The sequence below is a fragment of the Eptatretus burgeri genome, chromosome 13 (assembly GCF_056783735.1).
Source record: "Eptatretus burgeri isolate ZD-2024b chromosome 13, Ebu_testis_v1, whole genome shotgun sequence".
NCBI classification, from domain to species: domain Eukaryota; kingdom Metazoa; phylum Chordata; class Myxini; order Myxiniformes; family Myxinidae; genus Eptatretus; species Eptatretus burgeri.
Window position 1 is genome coordinate 54437436 of NC_140973.1, and position 21169 is coordinate 54458604.

Below are 21169 nucleotides of genomic sequence, written 5' to 3' on the forward strand. Positions count from 1 at the left end.
GACTTCCTTTTTACCTCTGCCACCGAAGGTGAAGGAGGTTATGTTTTCACCCCTTTCTGTGTTTGTCTGTTTGTTTGTGCGCAGGATATCTCAAAAAGCTGTGCACGGATCTGGATGAAATGTTGGGGGCTGGTTGGGTATGTGACAAAGCCAAACTGATTAGATTTTGGTGAAGATCCAAATCTGGATTCAGGTCTGATAAATTTCTTCAGTGATTCCTCACCATTGAGAGATAGGGCCAAAAACGATATTGTTCTGTATAGCATGATATTTCAAAAAAGTATTGGGCCCGATATGTTATCGTGGATCAGGCGTTACATGGTGGAGGTATGCACTCTACCGAGTGCCCTTCGAGTTTTCAATGACTTCCCTCGTTTTGCATTTCCATGAGTTTTCTGGAACTGGGATGTTGAAAGTTTTGCAGATATGCCATTGAATCACTTTGCATACTTTGTTGTGCCATTCTGTGAAAAAGTTGTTCTGATAGTTTTTGGCATCCTGAATGCAGGTGACAAGTACTTTCTGTTTCTGTCTTGCAGAACCTACACTTGTCCATCTGGCTCAGTTCCACCAACTTTTTAAAATCAATTGGTGTAGTATCCTTGATCTTGGGCATTTATTATTATTTGTTCTCTGTCCCAGTTGAGCTGACCTCTTCTTAGCCATTCCAATGAGCCTTCTTTGTCGTTCCAAACTCAGTCCAATTATTTTTTGGATTTTCCTGCTCTTTTGTCATTCTCCCAGTTGTTGGTGTATTTTTGTTCGTATTTCTTTTTCGATATTTCTTTTGTCTTTTTTGCAATTGTTAGTGAGTTAGGGATACTTTTTCAGGTTTGTTGTGTTCATGTTTATTGACAAATTGAATCCAATAATCTGTTGAGAATTTCACATACTCAGCGAATCCAACACTCGTCGCTCTGTGCACCTGGTTGAGTTACATCAGGCCACTCCCTCCCTCTCGTCTCGGCAGGTACATTCTCGGGATGCACTGGTTTTTGTAGAACATTTTGTCGAACATTAGGAGTTTTGTTGTTTTGTTGTGTAACTTGTTGATTTCTGATCAGGGACAGTTTATTATTCCACAGCTCTATTGGAACACCGGTACTGCGAGTTGGTTTCTGGCTTTGATTTTGTTTCTTGGGGAGAGATACGTTTTCAGGATCAGCTTTGTTCAATGTAGGTATTCTTTGGCGATTATTTCGTGTGTTTGTATGTGACATATTTAGTGGCCCTCTTGTACTTTGACATATTTGTATGATGCTTCGTTTTCTCGCTGCTTTTTTGTTGTTTCAAGGTCTATTTTTATATGATCCATTCCTGTTGGTTTATCTTGTCGAAATGTGCACTTGGCGCACTTATCGAATCCAAATTCCATTTGAATGTCCTCAGAGAACCATTTTACTAGTTTTAGCTCTTGTATCAATTTTTCATCATTCGGTGCAAAGAGCTTTAAAAAAAATCATCTATGCATAGTAGGTATGTTACCTTTCGTGTGTGTGTGTGTGTGTGTATGTGTATGTGTATGTGTATGTGTGTGTGTGTGTGTGTGTGTGTGTGTGTGTGTGTGTGTGTGTGTGTGTGTGAAATTGGTTGCCCTTCATATCCAAAGAAGGCTGTTCAACTGCAATATGCAAGTTACTGAGCTTTTCTCCACCAATTGGAAACATCCAGGAAAGATCAGACTTAGCCTCAGGCGATGTTTCATTCGTGGTCCACGAACCTCCTCAAATTCTTCATGTCAAGCACCAAGAACCAGCTTGAGGAGGTTCGTGGACCATGAATGAAACATCGCCTAAGGCTGAGTCTGCTCTTTCCTGTTTATTTCAAATTGGTGGAGTGGAGCTTTAAAAATTAATAAAAATTGTTGGTTGGCGGTCCCTTTATTACTGAACAATGCAATCTTCCAACCACCTTTAATGTTATTTATATATATATATATATATATATATATATATATATATATATATATATATATATATATATATATATATACATACATACATACATACATACATACATACATACATACATACATACATACATACACTGTGTTCAATGAGCATCAAAAACAACATTGTTAGGCTCACAACAACTCAAGGGGACTAATTCACGAATATACGACTTTTGTCTGTACTGGGCCATAAGGGCCGATTGACCCCTGAAGGATTACAAGCCTGGCAATCGAAAATTCCCCACTGGGGGTCCGGGCTCACTTGCTCAATGGGAAAAACCTTTGCTTGTCTGAAACGTGCTCGGGTTTTTAGATTTTCTATTTACATCATATTGTGCTCAGCTTACCTAGACAGACAAGTAGTATTTGCTGTGGTCAATGCGTACTTAAAGAGTGTGTGGTTGAGGTAATCAGAAATAGGCATAATAAGAATCAAGATGTAAAATAATAACAGGATAGTTTCTGTCCATTCGATCAAATGTGTGTATTTCATGTTTTATAGCAGAATCCAGCAGAACATCCTCTCGAATCCTCTTTGCTCCTCTTGCACCATCCAGTCTTGTGTTCGTATTGAGGCTCATCCACTTCCCTGTGGATACAGCTAGCTTTAGAAATGTTCTTTAAATTATCACTTATCAAAACTTGAAGGTCGACGAATGATGTGATTAAATTGTGATGTGTGTTAAAGTTAAATAATTATCTATTGTGCTTAAAATACTGCTCCCAATAAGGTGTATATTTAACATTCATTGCCACAAGTACAATGATTTGAGTCCACAGCAAGACAGGGGTCTCAAAATCTTTTGACTTCTTGACTGCCTGATTCAGTGACCATCTAGATCATCGTGATGGGGGGGCGGCGGGGGGGGGGACAGATTGCAAGCCTTCAATTACGGAACGTCTCCGAATAGAGGGCCCATAATTTCAGGAGAGAGAGAGAAAGAGAGACATACAGACAGACAGATCGAGAGAGAGAGGGACAGACAGACAGACAGACCAAGAGACAGACAGACAGACAAATCGAGAGAGAGACAGAGACCGAGACCGAGACCGAGACCGAGACCGAGACCGAGACCATTATTGACTCACACTAATGATACCGTTTTCTGAATTTACAGAACTATCTGAATGAGTTTCATTTCCAAAATGCAGATCATATTCTTCAAGAAAAATGTACGGTGTTAACATCAAATGAAGAGCAACCTCACAATATATTTCCACTTATCAAATCGAGAATATTCTAAACATTAAAATTTCCAACTTCGTCTTCCATTTATTTATCTTTTGGCGAGCAAGGGTACCCGGCAATATATTTGGGGTTGCGGGCTCACTGCTGCCCATTGCTGTTCTAATCCTGTTGCCATTTTGGAAAAAAATCAAATATATATTTTTTTCTATTCTTTTGTGGGGAGGGGGGGGGCTAAAACACTTCCCTAAACCCACGGAGGAATGGGGTTGGGGATCATTTAATTTTACCTTTCACTTAGCTACAAAGGCTGAGGCACGATTGAAAGACAAATCCCTCGAAATTCCAATCTTTTTTTTTTTCAATTTTGTTCTTTTTTTGGCCGAAAGCATTCCCTCGCACTCACTGATGAACCTCTAAAAGTTTGACGACTAACTATTTGGCCATTTGTGACAAAAATGGCGACAGACAGACAGACAGACATTTAAACATCTCTCTTCTAGTATAAGTTCAAGAAAGCAGGAGCCTCCGCAATTCTCAATCTCCATTGCAGTGTCAGCTAAAGGACTTTCAGAAGCACACACTTTCTGTTCATGGGACGTTAAACGGATTCTTGGATTCATACCCTCTTATCATGTTCTCTGCGTGCTCTTCCTCTCCGTGCACTCACACCAAATTATCTTCCGTATGTCCTCTTGCTCGAGGAGTGAAGCGTGTGGTTCCTTTCAGCAAGAAGCAAGGACGTTGCTCATGTAAAGAAAACGTTTTTAACGAACAGCTGTTCGCTCAGACCCGAGCAGAGATGGCTTTTGAAGCACGCGGTGATGGAACGAACACACCTTTCATAAAAGTTGATTCGGAAAAGTCTCTCGGAGCAGATGGCCAGGTGCATGTGATTAGAGAGCAGGCGTTCCCCGACAAGTACATAATTTATGGATTCCCTTGGCTGCTGAAATTAACAGTGCCACTTATTTACTGTAACACTAATTTGTTCACTGCAATTAATGGCATGTGTTTACCCAATGCATGCCCAAATGTTTACCCCGTCCAGTCGAATGTTGTTTCTCTGACATCTGAGCTGGCGCACCCTGCGAGCACGTTCCTTTGCCTTGGTCCGATGCAATTGTCACCTGCAATGTGTTGTGCTCGGTATATATCAGTGTCGGGAAGCACAGCCGCCTCGTTGGAAGAGATACGTGAGTGTACTTATTTGTTGGTTGCTCCCTCCGTGTGTTGCTTCCAACTTGTACGCGATGAAGACTCGCGCCTTAGCTTGCACCTAAATTACTCATTTGTCTTGCAATTACACCTTTAATGATGTTCTTTGTCACTATAATTCATTTGGGAAATTGCTTTTATCGTCGAAATATTAAATGCTTTAGGGTGACTTGTATTTCTTGATTTTCGTGGCATGGGAATAGTTCTGTGCGTGTGTTCATTGATAGTTGATATAATATAACACCATATCAGCACTGATGAAGTGAAGTTTACAAACACAGCTCATCAACTTTTCAAATGATAAATTTATCAACGACATGCACAAACACGAGTATAAATATGCAAAATATGACAACACACACACTGATGTTGCCTTAGCAGTTCAGGTGTCTGGCTTGGGATCTTCAGGTCTTGAGTTTGAGCCCCTATCGGCCGTTGAATCGACACCAGGTGGCGTTAATTCAGCCTGTCTTTCTTCTGAGGTCGCACTGTAAGTAATACCAGTGCATTGGTACTATAGTGGGGCAACTTTGCTAAATATAGCATAACAATTGTGCATTTTGTGACGAAAGCACCAACTTTGGCACACAAGTAGCCTATCATATTATGAACAGATTTGGATATTGGGCTATCTCAAATTCAGCCGCTGATGGCTGTGGCAGCCATTTTCCACTGCCATCAAAACATTTGAGATGGCCCAATATCCAAATCTGATCATAATATGATAGGCTACTTGTGTGCCAAATTTGGTGCTTTCCTCACAAAATGCACAATTGTTATGCTAAGTTTCCCCACTAATAGGGGCATTGCATCAGCAGCACAGCTGTGCCCTCAACCAATGATGCTACCAGCAGCCACAGGCTGCACATGAGGAATAAGACACACACACACACACACACACACACACACACACACACACACACACACACACACACACACACACACACACACACACACACACACACACACACACACACACACACACACACACACACACACACACACACACACACACACACACACACACAATGTTCAGCATGTCATATTGATCGATACAGCCTGATCCCCAATTGTTTGTGCTGTTTTACTTATTTTATTATCTCATCCCTTTCCTCTTATTGGATTCTCTTCCTCACTCTGTCGCCTTTTTATTTCCTCCGTTCTCCGTCTCTTATGTTGATAAGAATTGAGTTGCACTCCGACACAGGCACATTGTACAAGACGTGTAAATAACACAGTGTTTGTGCACTTGTATGCATTTCCTGATGTGTGCATCCATTAATATTCCGTACTCGCAGGTCTCTGCTCTTTCTTGCATACTCGATGGCATCGTGCGATATTTTAAAACATTACTGAAAAACTCGTGATCGCACCATAAATGATCCATGACCTCTGCAGCCTCATTCTGGCAGAGATTCCCACTTGAGTGGGGAGGCTGTCAAGCTGTTGTACTTTACTTGACTGCAAATTCACAGCCCTTTCAGTTCGGTTGTTCAGTCGGATTTCATTTTCCATCGCAACATTTTAATTGTAGGAATGTTCAGAATCGTGTGCCAGCTAGCGTTCCCCCCACCTTCTTTCTTTTGTTACACCAGAAACACCCACTCACTGTGAGAGCATTGGCAAGTCGTTGTGCCCACCTTCCCTTCCCTCCTGCAAGGTGGGGGTGGTGGGGGAGCATTTATTTTATCTGTGTCCATGACCTGACCCTGGGTACTACTAACATGTACAGTATGCCACATTTGGTAGAGATCAGGCCAGCCCTGTTTTTTTTCGATGATTTCTCGATACGTAAATACATTGACACATACATATGTCCAGAAATTGCCTTATTTAATATTGAAGGATTCCCCCCTCCACCCCCCCCCCCAATCTTCTTTCTTTGCTTTTTTTTATCCAGGAGGCCTCTCCTCGTGTTAATAATGATCATAATAATTTTAAAAATGTGAAAAACTGTACTATCAGTACAAAGAAGAGATTGGGAAGAGAGAGTGGGCAGAAGCAGGATATTACCTCTGATGTCACCCTTTTTGGACAGATGAGGTGCTGGCCTACATCTCAAACGAGTCTTACAAACCCCCACACCCATGCAGGAAAACACCTCTCAGAATTAGGCCACAGCTCCACCAATGAGAGGTAGGATAGATCTGACATTGTGTCCCACTTTTCCTTATTCTCCCCGCCAAGCTCCGTCTTTTGACTTCCAAAGTTTGGCGAAGCATAGTTATGTCTAAAGAGACGTATTTAAAATCACTAATTTTTATCATTCGTTATATACAATTGCTGTATTTTTGTTATTTTACTCAAATTTGCTGCAACTACACCTTTCATTAGCAATGCTCCACGACTACAATGTCATGGTTGCCCTTCGTAACCGAAGATGGCCGCTCCCATGTGCCTTGCAAGCAACCTGGGAATGTGAATTTGTTTGGAGTGTAGGAGCTGCTGCCCATCAGCTACCACACTATGAGATAGCAAGCGGTGTAAGGTGGTGTCAAGGGATATCCACAAACACCAGACCGCTTGCTTCCTGCAGTTTTAGGCAGGAAATTGTAATTTGTTCAAGGTCCTGATGATAACTCGCTGACTCTTCATGAAAGACACTGTGGGATATTTAGTGTCCACCCACTAATACTAGCACATGGGACACCTGACTTAGCAACCATCCGGGGGATGATGCACTTTGTGATGCAACCCCCTGACGGTGAAGCACCAATCCGACAGTTCATAGTCGGGTCTGGAATCAAAACCCAGAGGAGACAGCTCAAAGGTGAGTGTTCTACTTCTGCACCATCCTGTGCATTGTCTCTGCTGACTTTAACATCAATCATTGCAGCTATATGGCTTTTCCCAGGGCACTTGTTGCCAAAACTTACTTGTCAGGGCACAATGATTTGTCAGTTAGTGTATTTTGAAATTGCATCTTTATCTCACATTTGAACATCTTCCACATCCTTGATTGACATAATGCCATCGAAGAAATGATGTTGTGTGATGTCTGGAGGTGGTTGAAATATCACTGGCAATAGTGTGGAATGCAGTGCCCACTTACAACTGCTTGTGTTTCCTTTCCTTCTCGTGCAGCCCCCATTGCATCGACAATGCCCATCGCCGCTTCCCTTGTGTCAGACCTACCGGATGTAGCGCTGTCCACCGCTGCGCCAACTCCACCTGCATCATGTGTCGCCGTACCTTCCACTTGCACACCCGAATGCCAAATGTACGGCCACTCAGACAACTGCTGGATGCCTCAAGGCGACCGAGCACCTAACGATTCATCCCCACTTGGCTTCTCACATCCGGAATGGGACCGACGCGATCTAGTCCCCAATGGTGCTGTCTCCACACAGTCACCCACCGCAGCATCCACTGACTCTGTTGAACCCTCGGTGTCACCATGCCCAAATGTAAATAGTCCCACTGCTTTGGTTTGCAAGCTCGGTGGTGCATCCAACACAGCAGGCAGCACAAGTCGGCAAGCCAATTCCTACTACAACGCCTTCTACAGCAACAATTATCGACACCACGGAGATTTCCTGAATGAAACCGAAGCCACGACGCTCGGGCCACGTTCACAACATTTTCGACAGACTCCGCATCCTCTAGGAAGCCCAGACTACAACAAGGAACTCTATTTGTGAGGTCATGTAATTTGCTGTGGTTGTGAATCTGTAGCAAACTGTGCACCCCATCCAGCCTTCGCACCACTCGCTGTTTTGTGGCATATAGGTTTTCCTGCTCTCACAACCACTCTCGAAATGCTTATCCCATTTCTCCTTCCCATCCCCTGTTTTGTGGATGGGACAGGATCACGCTTGAGGTAACATATACATTGCTGTGGAGTATTGTTGTGATCAAGTGGACATCGTTTCTTGCATTCGTATAAAGTTTGTGCGGATGAGCAAAAATCAAGCGGCTCACGGAAATGTTTTTGAACAAAATTTGGTTGTTGCACTCAACTTTTAATGAGGCTTTGTAATCGTTCTGCAAGCAATGGCAGTGTTTGTAGGCAAAACCTCTGTTTAAAAGGTCAGCTTCGAAGCTAATTATGCACAAAGGAAAGAAAATTGGGTCACCCAAAAGGTGGAGATACCCTTGAGAGGTCTAGTGTGGGCTGTTCTAGCAATAGGGACACATATAGGGTTGCAGACACAGTGGATTACATAGAGGTGGGAGGAGAGATGGAAAAGGGTAAAAGAAAGGTTGAGATAAGAAGAAAGTGAGTTTGGGGGGTTGGGGGGAGAGACAGAGATCTCGTCAATGGAAACCAACGAATTAGGCCACGTTTCCATGATTTTGATGAGTTGTTGAACTGATTCTCCTCGGGGTCTCCTTATTGACTTCAGGTGATGTAAGATCGGTCACCCTATTTTTCAGCATTCGAGAGTGAGCACTGGTTATTTCAATGTGGTGGAGTAGATTAAATGCCGGACCCTTTCATAGCTGTTATGATGTTATCCCCCCAATGTCTAGCTTACCAAAAAGTGACTGGATTAATCTCATACCAGACATGTGCAGTGTTTTCACGTGACATGGCCAACGGTGTAACTTTTAGTGTACATAAGTGATTGAGCTCGACTGGATGCAATATTTTGTTTTATTCTGATGCCAATGTGTTTTCAGAGTGAGATGCATACATTGCTGGGCTTTTGCTTTTGTATGACGTTGTCTCGTGCCTTTCCGAGAAACCGATGACTGTGCGTACACAACGGCACGCGGTGGGAGGGAATTGACTTTCACAAGGAGTTGAAATTAGCAAACTTCAACATCATTCGAACAAATGTCACCAGGGATTGTTTTGACTAGGCCATGTCTTGACCTGAGGCTTTAGAGGGAAGAGTTCAGAAAAGAGATTTTATTTCCCGAAGAACTAGTTTCACGGGCAGGTTTTACACCACCCGTTCTTCTGTTCTTTCTGTCACGGCCTCTTTATCCTTCATAACTTGCACCATCTGAATCAGCAATCTCACACCATTGTGGGCCATCGCCACTTGCTACCCTCTGCTTCCCCTGTGCTTAATTGGTTCCAACCGTGCTGGGCGTGGGACACCTCAGAGACTGCAGCGTTGCCATGAGCCCCGCAGGATGTCGCCTATTAGGAAGAAAGAAATCTCTTCGGAGTGCAGTATTCCTCCAGCACAACCTCAGCATATGTTGTACTTAATTCAACACATTCTCATCCATTAAACACAAATCTTCTCTTTTTCTCTTCACTATGAAGAGCGATTATGTAGCAAAGGACTTGCTAGCCGAGCAAAGTTTGATGTGCCGTTTTCTCGAGAACCATCAGTGAACATTCCAAGACCTTTCTCATCGCTTCATTCTGAATGTTTCAGCTGAACATTTGGAATGACGATGGGATTAGGGGTTGAAAGAGGAGTCGATGTGTTTGAGGTTATCATTGGGGTGGGGTAGGTGAGGGTGGAGGGCCTGATGTTTGTTCCAACGAGCCGTTTGCCCGATGCTTGAAAGAGCTTGAAATGTCGGTTTTTGTGGATAAACCACAATGCATCGGTCCTCTCGACTGTACGATGTACATATGTATCATGGCAAAACCTCGACGTGTTCACGATCCCAGATTACTCAATAAACATAGCTTTGGATATCTTTTGACTACAGCGTCTTTGTCATACGAGCCATCACCAAAACATCCTGAACTATTTTGATTGTTATCTACTATCAGTAAATTGTATTATTTGCCATTGCAGTTGTTTGAGAATGAGAAGGAGGTTTGGAGAGAAAGCAAGATATGGTGACTAAGGAAGGTGAGAGACAATTGGAGTTCTGTGCTTGCTCACATACTGATGCACAAACATTGCTGTGTGCTCTCGGCTGTTGTCTTCTCGAATTGCCTGTATTTTCAGCACAAGACTGACAAATTACTTTCCATAATTGCTTCACCACATCATAATAAAACTCTTAGCTCTGAGTTCACTGTTATCCAGCATTAATGTATAACTTTGATATCACTGTTGTCTATCGTAGAACTCAAGTTCGTAATTGTCAATCAGGAATGTAGAACTCCAGTTCATTATTGTCAATCAGGAATGTGGAACTCCAGTTCATTATTGTCAATCAGGAATGTGGAACTCCAGTTCATTATTGTCAATCAGGAATGTGGAACTCCAGTTCATTATTGTCAATCAGGAATGTGGAACTCCAGTTCATTATTGTCAATCAGGAATGTAGAACTCCAGTTCATTATTGTCAATCAGGAATGTAGAACTCCAGTTCATTATTGTCAATCAGGAATGTGGAACTCCAGTTCATTATTGTCAATCAGGAATGTAGAACTCAAGTTCATTATTGTCAATCAGGAATGTAGAACTCCAGTTCATTATTGTCAATCAGGAATGAAGAACTCCATTCCATTATTCTCAATCAGGAATGTAGAACTCTGGTTCATTATTGTCAATCAGCAATGTAGAACTCGAGTTCGTTATTGTCAATTGGGAATGCAGAACTCTCGTTCATTATTGTCAATCAGGAATGTGGAACTCCAGTTCATTATTGTCCATCAGGAATGTAGAACTATAGTTCATTATTGTCAATCAGGAATGAAGAACTCCATTCCATTATTGTCAATCAGGAATGTAGAACTCTGGTTCATTACACTGAACAACAAATTTCAAAAATTTTTTTTTACTGGAGATGTGTAAAGTGATTAAGACTAATTTGGGTACGCTAATTTCAAAAATCATAACCGTTTTGCTGTATCACGTCAGGATTTTCAGGAACAGAAATATTCCCATTGCCTAGAAGTCAGGATTTCAATGAAATTTACATATGTCTTTAACATGTCTATTTCGTACAATTGTTGTTAACTTGTGTTATATTTCTTTCTTTCAGATAAAGATGAGTAGGCGTTCCTGTACCAATCATCCTGACAACTTCTGTTATGTCTGTGGTCGGTATACCAAAAAAGATCAACTGCGAAGTATATCTACAGCAGTGAAAATGAAGGCCGCCTACTTTCACTACTTCGGGTGTAAGGTGGGGGACCAATAACAGAGCTGGGCACCACACATCTGCTGCACAAGCTGTCACACAACCTTGACTCAGTGGTTGGTGGGCAAGCGCGCGAGCATGCCATTTGCGGTGCCCATGATATGGCGTGAGCCGCAGAATCATCATGATGATTGTTATTTCTGCTGCACAAGCATCGCCGGCTTCAACAAGAAGAATAAGGGTCACATCAAGTACGCTGACTGCGTCTCTGCTCGTAAACCTGTGCCTCATGATGACGAGAACCCCGTTCCAACACCTCCAGCTGATCAGAACATAGCTGTAAGCAGTGGTGAAGAGGATGGTGATGATGAACCTTTTGAACCTGACACTCAAGAATCACACCTTCTGAACCAGGGAGACTTAAATGATCTTGTAAGAGATCTCTCGCTGTCAAAGGCGAAGGCAGAGCTGCTTGGATCAAGGCTGCAGCAGTGGAATCTACTTGAACCTAACACCAAGATATCCTTGTTCAGAGCACGTCACAGAGACATGGCTGAGTTCTTTGAGATGGAAGACACGATGACATTCTGCAGTGACATCAACGGTCTGTTGAAAGAACTTGGGTGTGATCACGATCCTGCAGACTGGCGCCTCTTCATCGACTCGGGGAAGAACAGCTTGAAGGCTGTTTTGCTCCACAATGGCAACGAGAAACCATCAGTCCCACTGGCTCACGCGTTCGGCATGACAGAGACCTATGAGACTATGCGGCAGCTGCTTGATTCCATCAAGTACAATGACTTCAACTGGCACATCTGCGGAGACTTGAAAGTGGTGGCGCTGTTGTTAGGGCTGCAGTCAGGCTACACAAAATACATGTGCTTCCTTTGTCTCTGGGATAGCAGAGACGACAAGAATCACTGGACGAAGAAAGATTGGGAAGAGCGAAAAGAGCATGTACCTGGTCGACACAACGTGAAGCATGTCGCCCTTGTCGACCCAGCCAAGGTTTTCCTTCCACCACTCCACATAAAGCTCGGCTTGATGAAAAGTTTTGTACGGGCAATGGATCTGAATGGGCGTGGGTTTTTATACCTCAAGGAAAAGTTTGGCAACACCTTGTCGGAGGCCAAGATCAAGACTGGTGTCTTTGTTGGACCGCAAATCCGACAGATTATGAAGGACGAAACTTTTCCGACAACTCTAAACCCCAAAGAGCTGGCAGCGTGGAGGAGCTTCAAAGCTGTGACGGACAACTTCTTGGGGAACGAGCGCGCGGACAACTATGAAGAAATAGTGCAGCAGCTGCTGGAGTCCTTCAGGAAACTTGGCTCCAGGATGTCCCTGAAAATCCATTTCCTACACCAGCACCTGAACTTCTTCCCTGACAACTTGGGAGCAGTCTCGGACGAGCACGGCGAGCGATTTCCACCAAGAGATTTCACTCATGGAGACGCGTTACCAAGGGCGGCACAACCCGAACATGATGGGCGATTTCTGCTGGTTCCTGCATCGTGAAACTGACACAGAGCAGCACAAACGCAAAGCCAAATGCCTAAAGCATTTTTAATTACATTCTAGTGGAGTTTTTCTGTAATTTCTATAATTTTGAAGCATTCATGATGAAATAAATGAATAAATGAATTTTTGTAAATTTCATTGAAATCCTGACTTCTAGGCAATGGGAATATTTCTGTTACTGAAAATCCTGATGTGATACAGCAAAACGGTTATGATTTTTGAAATCAGCGTACCCAAATTAGTCTAAATCACTTTACACATCTCCAGTAAAAAAAATTTTGTTGTTCAGTGTTATTGTCAATCAGGAATGTAGAACTCGAGTTCGTTATTGTCAATTGGGAATGTAGAACTCTCGTTCATTATTGTCAATCAGGAATGCAGAACTCTTGTTCATTATTGTCAATCAGGAATGTAGAACTGGAGTTCATTATTATCAATCAGGAATGTAGAACTCGAATTCGTTATTGTCAATCAGGAATACAGAACTCCAGTTCATTATTATCAATCAGGAATGTAGAACTCGAATTCGTTATTGTCAATCAGGAATGTGGAACTCGAGTTCGTTATTGACAATCAGGAATGTAGAACTCGAGTTCGTTATTGACAATCAGGAATGTGGAACTCTAGTTCATTATTGTCAATCAGGAATGTGGAACTCCAGTTCATTATTGTCAATCAGGAATGTAGAACTCCAGTTCATTATTGTCAATCAGGAATGTGGAACTCCAGTTCATTATTGTCAATCAGGAATGTAGAACTCCAGTTCATTTTGTCAATCAGGAATGTGGAACTCTCGTTCATTATTGTCAATCAGGAATGTGGAACTCCAGTTCATTATTGTCAATCAGGAATGTGGAACTCCAGTTCATTATTGTCCATCAGGAATGTAGAACTATAGTTCATTATTGTCAATCAGGAATGTGGAACTCCAGTTCATTATTGTCAATCAGGAATGTAGACCTATAGTTCATTCTTGAAATCAGGAATGTAGAACTCCAGTTCATTATTGTCCATCAGGAATGTAGAACTCCAGTTCATTTTGTCAATCAGGAATGCTTAACTCTCGTTCATTATTGTCAATCAGGAATGTGGAACTCCAGTTCATTATTGTCAATCAGGAATGTGGAACTCCAGTTCATTATTGTCCATCAGGAATGTATAACTATAGTTCATTATTTTCAATCAGGAATGTGGAACTCCAGTTCATTATTGTCCATCAGGAATGTAGAACTATAGTTCATTATTGTCAATCAGGAATGTGGAACTCCAGTTCATTATTGTCCATCAGAAACAATTTGTGATGCACTCGCCCATCACTGTGATGCAACACTGTTGGTATAAGTATTGGAACAGCACACACAAACAATAAATGAACCCTGACCTGTGTGTAAATTACTTTTCCTACAATGCAAAGCAGTGTGAGTGCTTTGTTAGAATGTCTTATCATCACAACATTTCGGACCACAGTGCCCCCACCTGCTTTGAAGGAATAACACGACGAAGGTCCTTACCTGGGATGTTCAAAAAGTGATACAAAAGGGATACTTAGAATAAGTCATGACACACCAAAGATGTAAATACATATGTATGTATGTATATATGTATGTATGTATATATATATATATATATATATATATATATATATATATATATATATATATATATATTGTAAATAGGTATACAGTATGTAGTTACTAAAATGGTGGTTTTCATGTGTATGGTTAAATTATGTCAAGTATTACATTTGTGATGATTGTTCTATCAGGAATATAAATGTTACATATTTCGGCCACGCAAGGTATTATTTTGTTTTGTTGCCCTTTATTATTTTATTTCATGCTTTTCCTCCACCTTCTATACCAACTGCCAACCTGCAGGTGGACTATACTTTTCACATAAATTTACATATAAGCTCTCGATGACTGATTCAAATTTGCCATTGCTTGAGCTGACCCACTGGTTGGTGTGTTTGGTTTACCGGGGACTGAGGGTGGATCAGCGGGATAGACGGTTTAAGGGATGCGTCGGCTACACTTGAGAGTTTGAAGAGAGTTGAATAGTGAGAGTGTCATGGGGGTACGATGAAAGCAAAGAAGAGAGGCAAGAGAATTCTCGTATGAGACGTGGGAGAGTTGTCGTGGGAGAGTTGTCGTGGGTTCAAGATGGAACAATCATTGGGGGATGAGTCACATTCAGCTTATGGAGTTCATTCGTCTTGCAGCTGTGGAGTGCAGTAATGCACACTCAGTTCTGTATGGAGCAAGACTCCAGCATGGGATTCAAAGACCATGGCAGTTCAATCTCACTCAGAGTCTGCATTTCTACTGCGCCAACTTATACACTTTGATAATGCTCTCGGTGCTCTTCTGCAGGTATCTGCTGTGTGGCTCTGTCTCTCGTTGGTACCCTCAAGGTTGTTTCACCGGATGTATGGGACTGTACCACCACTACAATGCTTTATATGACGGACACCCAAAAGCCTCTCCCAACTTGACCCATTATGCCACTCTATGCCCTATTGATGCCCTAAAGGCTTCCCTGATAGTGTCTCATCGACGTTGCCACCATAGCGGTTGTACACGAAGCTTTGACTGATAATGGTCACCTCTCCATGAACATGCTCTTTCTGGCTCTTGCTTCTCCCCTCCTCCTGCTTTCAGCATCCTCCCAACAGGCTTGATTCTTCTGGGCTGTGGAGCGGGGGGGGGGGGAGTCATGGGGTGGGAGGGGGTTCTTCCTCTTAATCCTTTGAACCCTATTTTTTTGAGGCCCACGTGATGACTGCGATAATGAGAGTCAGAGAGATCGTTGATGAACATTAGGAATAAGACTGGGCCCAAAATACCTTGAGAGGGAGAGGATATGAGAAGATGCCCTTGAGAGCCGCATGTTGGCTAAGAGAGTAGAGGAAGTCAGTAACCCAAGAGTGGAGTTGGCCCTGGATGCCAGAGACAGATAATTTGGAGAATAAGACAGGATGTCAGGCTGTATCAAATGCTCGAGATATGTTCACAGAGAGGGCCCTGATCCCATGTCTGAGATTGAGGACCACCATCTCTTGTTGGAAGAGTATCAGCACCAAATCCAGGGTAGAATGATCTGGTCTGAATCCAAACTGATGCTTGGAGATCAGGCCTTTGTAGAAAAGGAGGGATTTGATGTTGACTGCTATAATGGATTCCATGACATTGCTGCTGATTGGAAATAATCTGATATGTCTGCATTTCAGGAGATCGTATTTTTTTACCATGTTCATGTAAACTTCTATTGTGCAATTATGTACTAAATTAACCAATTTAGATGGTTAAAAGAATGGGTTTTCACGCGACCTGATCAGTCTATCAGAGCTCTGCCCTCTGAGTGTTGCAAACTATCACTCACCCAGAGGGTGTGTGTGTGTGTGTGTGTGTGTGTGTGTGTGTGTGTGTGTGTGTGTGTGTGTGTGTGTGTGTGTGTGTGTGTGTCTGTGTGTGTGTTATTGGTTATCTCCATGTGCGAGTTTCAGAAGGTGGAACGGAGTCCTCCCAGGTCTTGAAGTATCCACTTCAGTCTTAGTAAGGGATCATGATTCATGGGCCAATTTGTGAAGTTTTCTTGTTCACAAAGTTTTGTTCTGAGAGCTCTTTTGTTAGATCATCACTGAGACTCAGACATCTTCCAACTGTAGTTATTTTGTAGTAATATTCCCAGGCATGGTTTTTAAGATCTCTGGAGGTTACCTTTTTTCATTCCCGTTGCTCCAATGATCACTGGTACAATTTCGGATCTCTTAAGCTTCTGGGAGCTTTTAACTTAATTTTACAGACCTTGGAATTTGATCATTTTCTTGATTTCTGCATTGTTTAGGCCAAAATCGCTGGGCGCTGATACCTCAATTAACAATGCCTTCTTTTCGTTTATGTACATCATTACTATATCTGGCTGCAATGCTTTGTTTTCTATGTTCATGCTGGATGGGATCATTAGGTCATAAGTGAGCATCACTTCCTTGGTTCATGTTCCCATGAGTTTTCTGGAACTAGGATATTGAGACTTTTGCAGATGTGCCAGTGGATAACACGACATAGGTTGTTGTGTCTTTGTGTGTGCAGCTGTTTTGACATGTTTTTTTTACATCCCAATAGGAGGTGCCTTTCTGTTTTGACCTTGCACAACCTACACAACAAATCTGATTGGTTCAGTCCCACCATTTTCTTTAAGCCAATGGTGTATTGTCCTTGGCACTGTGTGTGTGTGTGTGTGTGTGTGTGTGTGTGTGTGTGTGTGTGTGTGTGTGTGTGTGTGTGTGTGTGTGTGTGTGTGTGTGTGTGTGTGTGTGTGTGTGTGTGTGTGTGTGTGTGTGTGTGTGTGTGTGTGTGTGTGTGTGTAGTACCAACACCCTGTCATGAGTACAGTACATCAAACATATATATATATATATATATATATATATATATATATATATATATATATATATATATATATATATATATATATATGTATATGTGTCGAGATCATGTTCCACCGCTGATTGAAATCTAGCAATGTCCACACTGATCATGGTAGAGAAGAGCCTTTTAATTCACATCAAAAGAGTACATGACAGAAAGTGAGACAGAGACTACCTACAACATCCCAGCTCAGTTAAACTCTCTCGCAAGCAGTTTTGTTTACTTTATATATACTTTTCCCTGCTTATCTGTTTTCATGAGTTCCCAACTTTCATCAGATTTATAGTTTCTTTCTTAGATATGGTATTCTTTTAAAGTAACAACACCCCAGCACTGGTTCTCTCCTGGTCTGACAAAGCATTGATCTTTTCACGAGCAAGAAGATCTGTTATTGGTCAGGCAGATCTTTATCACAATACATATTATCGTCTCATTCTACTGCAAAATGTTCCCTTTTGAACTATACCAAAACAGTGCTGATTTATGATTGGGCTTCTCCGAGCTCAAGGCTCAAAGAATGTTGTTACAAGGGCCAACAAGAAAGCCAGATGTTCAGCTGCGCGAGAGAGATAGAGATAGAGATAGAGATATATAGCCTACTTGCTTTGATTATCAACAGTCAAAAATTGTAGCTTACTGAGAGCATTTTAAATGCTTTGGCTTCCTCAATTAAATGCTACATTCAATTAAGAAAAGGTAATCTGACTAAAAATGGCTGCTCTCATCTTGGGAGCTGTTCAACAGCTCCATATATATATATATATATATATATATATATATATATATATATATATATATATATATATATATATATATATATATATATCTTCTTCTTCTTTCGGCTGCTCCCATTAGGGGTCGCCACAGCGGATCATCCATCTGATCCGCATAGTGATTTGGCACATGTTTTACACCAGATGCCCTTCCTGACGCAACCCTGGTCGCCTCTTGCGACACAGGTATCTGGTACACCTATTTTAACCGGGGTATACACCGGCCCAGTACACTGGTACTCATTTCGCCGACCTCGGAAGGATGACAGGCTGAGTCAACCTCCTGGTGTATTAATTCAGTGGCCCAACGGGGCTTGAACTCAGGACCTTTTGGATCCCAAGCCGCTGCCCGAACCACTGCGCCAACACCAGGCGCATATATATATATATATATATATATATATATATATATATATATATATATATATATATATATATATATATATATATATATATATATATATATATATATATATATATATATATATATATATATATATACATATATATATATATACACATATATATATATATACACACACACATACACACACACACACACACACACACACACACACATACATACACTAATGGATTATGCTTACACATTGTAAGCAATAATGAACAATTGTCTTCCCCTTTGTCTTGGGTCTCTCACTTGCATTTGTTTTTTTAGCTTATCTGGAATTTACATTCCTCAAGGTTGTTTCATGTCAAAACATTTTCATTCATAGAATTTACATTCCAGATAAGGTGTTGTCATCGTGCACCCGTTCGTCTGTCTGTCTGTCCTTCCATCCATCCGTCTCCTTTTTTGACTTCTCCAGCCAAACCGCTGGGCCTCTCCAGCTGATATTTTGCAGCCATGTTCCTCTCCTGACTGGTAACAGAAATTACAAATCTTGTTCTCGTCACATGACTTTAAGTAGGTCAAAATGGCCAACTTATTAAATTTCTTCAAAAATCTTCTTCTCCAGACCATCATCATCATCATCATCATAATCATCATCATCATCATTTGACATCGGCATAAGCCTGTGGTCGCCTCCTCAAATTATACACCACAGGAACCACTACTGCCACTTTCAACACAACCCGTCTTTCCAGCGCTGCCATTTTGAGTTCAGTGATATTGCACCTTGACCACTCTCGGATGTTATCGACCCAATGCATCTTTGGTCGACCTACCGAAAGACGACGTCCCTCCAGAAAACCATCCACTACAGCTGCTGCCTGTCCACCATGCCAAATAAAATGGCTCAGCCATGCTGCCTTGCATTCCATCACATTACTACTGCTGAAGCACCATCGGTCACTGATTATCTTCATTAGCTCTCATTTGTGACACAGTCATGCCACTTGATGTTGAGCAGGTGTCGCCAGATAGTTTGGCCAAACCAGTCTCATCGCCAGATGTCAGTTGCCTTCATCAAAAAGGTGGTGGCACCATGCAGTACTCTTGACATGATTAGCGCCTGAGCAAGCTGTGCCTTTGTTTCTAGGCCGACACAGGTGGAACGCAAGAATTTACACTGATGAAGGGTGGATTTGCCCATACCTATCCACATTCGTACCTCCATGCTGTCATCTTAGAGTATGGTTGATCGACATTCCCAGGTGCTTGAAAGATGTGACACAGTATATCAGTATCAAGCGGTATGTGATAGTGTTGTTCTCCATTTTTGGCTGGACAACCATGTATTCCATCTTTGCAGGATGGATGACAAGCCCAGACCCATCTGATGTCACCCACAATAGCAAGCATCTCTTCTGCGTCAGCTCTGCATAGTGACATCATCACAAGGTCATCGGCAAATCTGACCTCCTTTATGGAGATACCACTTACATTGGGTGCCCTTTGGTGTGATGAGCTTTCATTTTACTCCAGCATGAGGCATTTGGTGTCGAGGCTGAAGAGTATATGGGACAATGGACAGCCTTGTCGTACCCCAACTGGCATCTAAAACTTGCCTGTCATCCGGCCTTTCCAACGGCACTGACCCTTTGAGTTGATGTGGAAATTCTCAAGCAGTCGCATCACATCCTCTTCTATGCCACAATCCCGCAGTTTCGTTCCCGCATGCATGGCTGATTAGTGCAAGCGTTCTGTAATTGCTGCACAGACCACTGTCGTTCTTTTTGTGCAAAGTAATATACACTGAGTTGGTCATCGACGGTGGCCATTTTTCCATGTTCCAGATATTACACTGCTTTGTGGAGGGCTTTAAATACTTCTGGATCCTGCACTGCAGCTTTAAGAGCTTCTGATGTGACATCATCAACTTTGTTGCCCAATGGTTTTTCAGTAGGCTACCTGAATGGCTTTCTCGGTTTCTTCTAGTGTGGGTGGATTTAGTTCAACCTTAGTTGTGTGCTGGGGCAGACATGACTGGTTGGACTTGAATAGCTCCTCAGCAAATTGATGCCAACGTTGTATTTCTTCTTCGACTGACTCCAACACCAAGTCTTTTGCATCTTTGATGTTCACCATCGGGCACAGGGTTTCTGAAGACGAGCATCAGCAGTTTTGAACAGAGTTCTAGAGTCGTGATCCCAGTAATGTTTGGTTCATTGTGTTAATATTTGCCAACAACCATTCGTCAAGGTCCTTCTGACATGCATGTTTGACCTCATTCCTCAGACCTGTGAATTCTGAAGTGCCAACAGCCTGCCATTTGCACTCAATTTGTTGAAGCATTGTTACAGTCAAATCGACCTGTTTCCTCTGAGACGTTTGCATGCCACAGGTCTCAAGCGTGACATTGTGTATGGTATGTGCGATAACTTCAAGAGAGTCACCTTGTGCAACACAGGATCTAACCAGCCAAGGAAAGTCATCGGACATTCGTTCAGATTTTAGGGCTTCAACATTTGGACCGTTACATCACAGTCCATGTGCAGCAGCAGGACGAAGAAACTTCCATTTCAGGTTGCAAATTACTAGCCAATGGTCAGTTTCAAAGCAAGCACTGTTGGAATGACAATCGGTCAGGTGATTCCTTGCTTCTGTGCTGATTAGAATATAATCAATGGCATTTCTTGCGTTTCTTAATCTGCTGATCCAAGTGACCTTATGAGAATATTGTTTGGAAAAACACAAATGTGCAGAAGTGAGGTTGTTACCCATGCAAAATTCAACCAG

The 21169-nt window shown here is 42.1% G+C and overlaps 1 protein-coding gene across 4 annotated transcripts in view; it reads left to right on the forward strand.

The window, feature by feature from the left end:
* PCDH9 (protocadherin 9) overlaps positions 1-9960 on the forward strand; it is a 190934-nt gene extending 180974 nt beyond the window's left edge. The window contains exon 4 of one of the 4 annotated variants that reach the window (XR_015050783.1): positions 7440-7698. Coding sequence is in view for 2 of the 4 variants with exons in the window: in XM_085852490.1 (XP_085708616.1) it covers positions 7440-7996 (557 nt within the window). In the remaining 2 variants the exon portion in view is untranslated. Of the gene's footprint in view, positions 1-7439 lie in introns of all 4 variants that reach the window. The other 3 variants (XM_085852492.1, XM_085852491.1, XM_085852490.1) reach the window with 3 other exon arrangements.
* The last annotated feature ends 11209 nt before the right edge of the window (positions 9961-21169 follow it).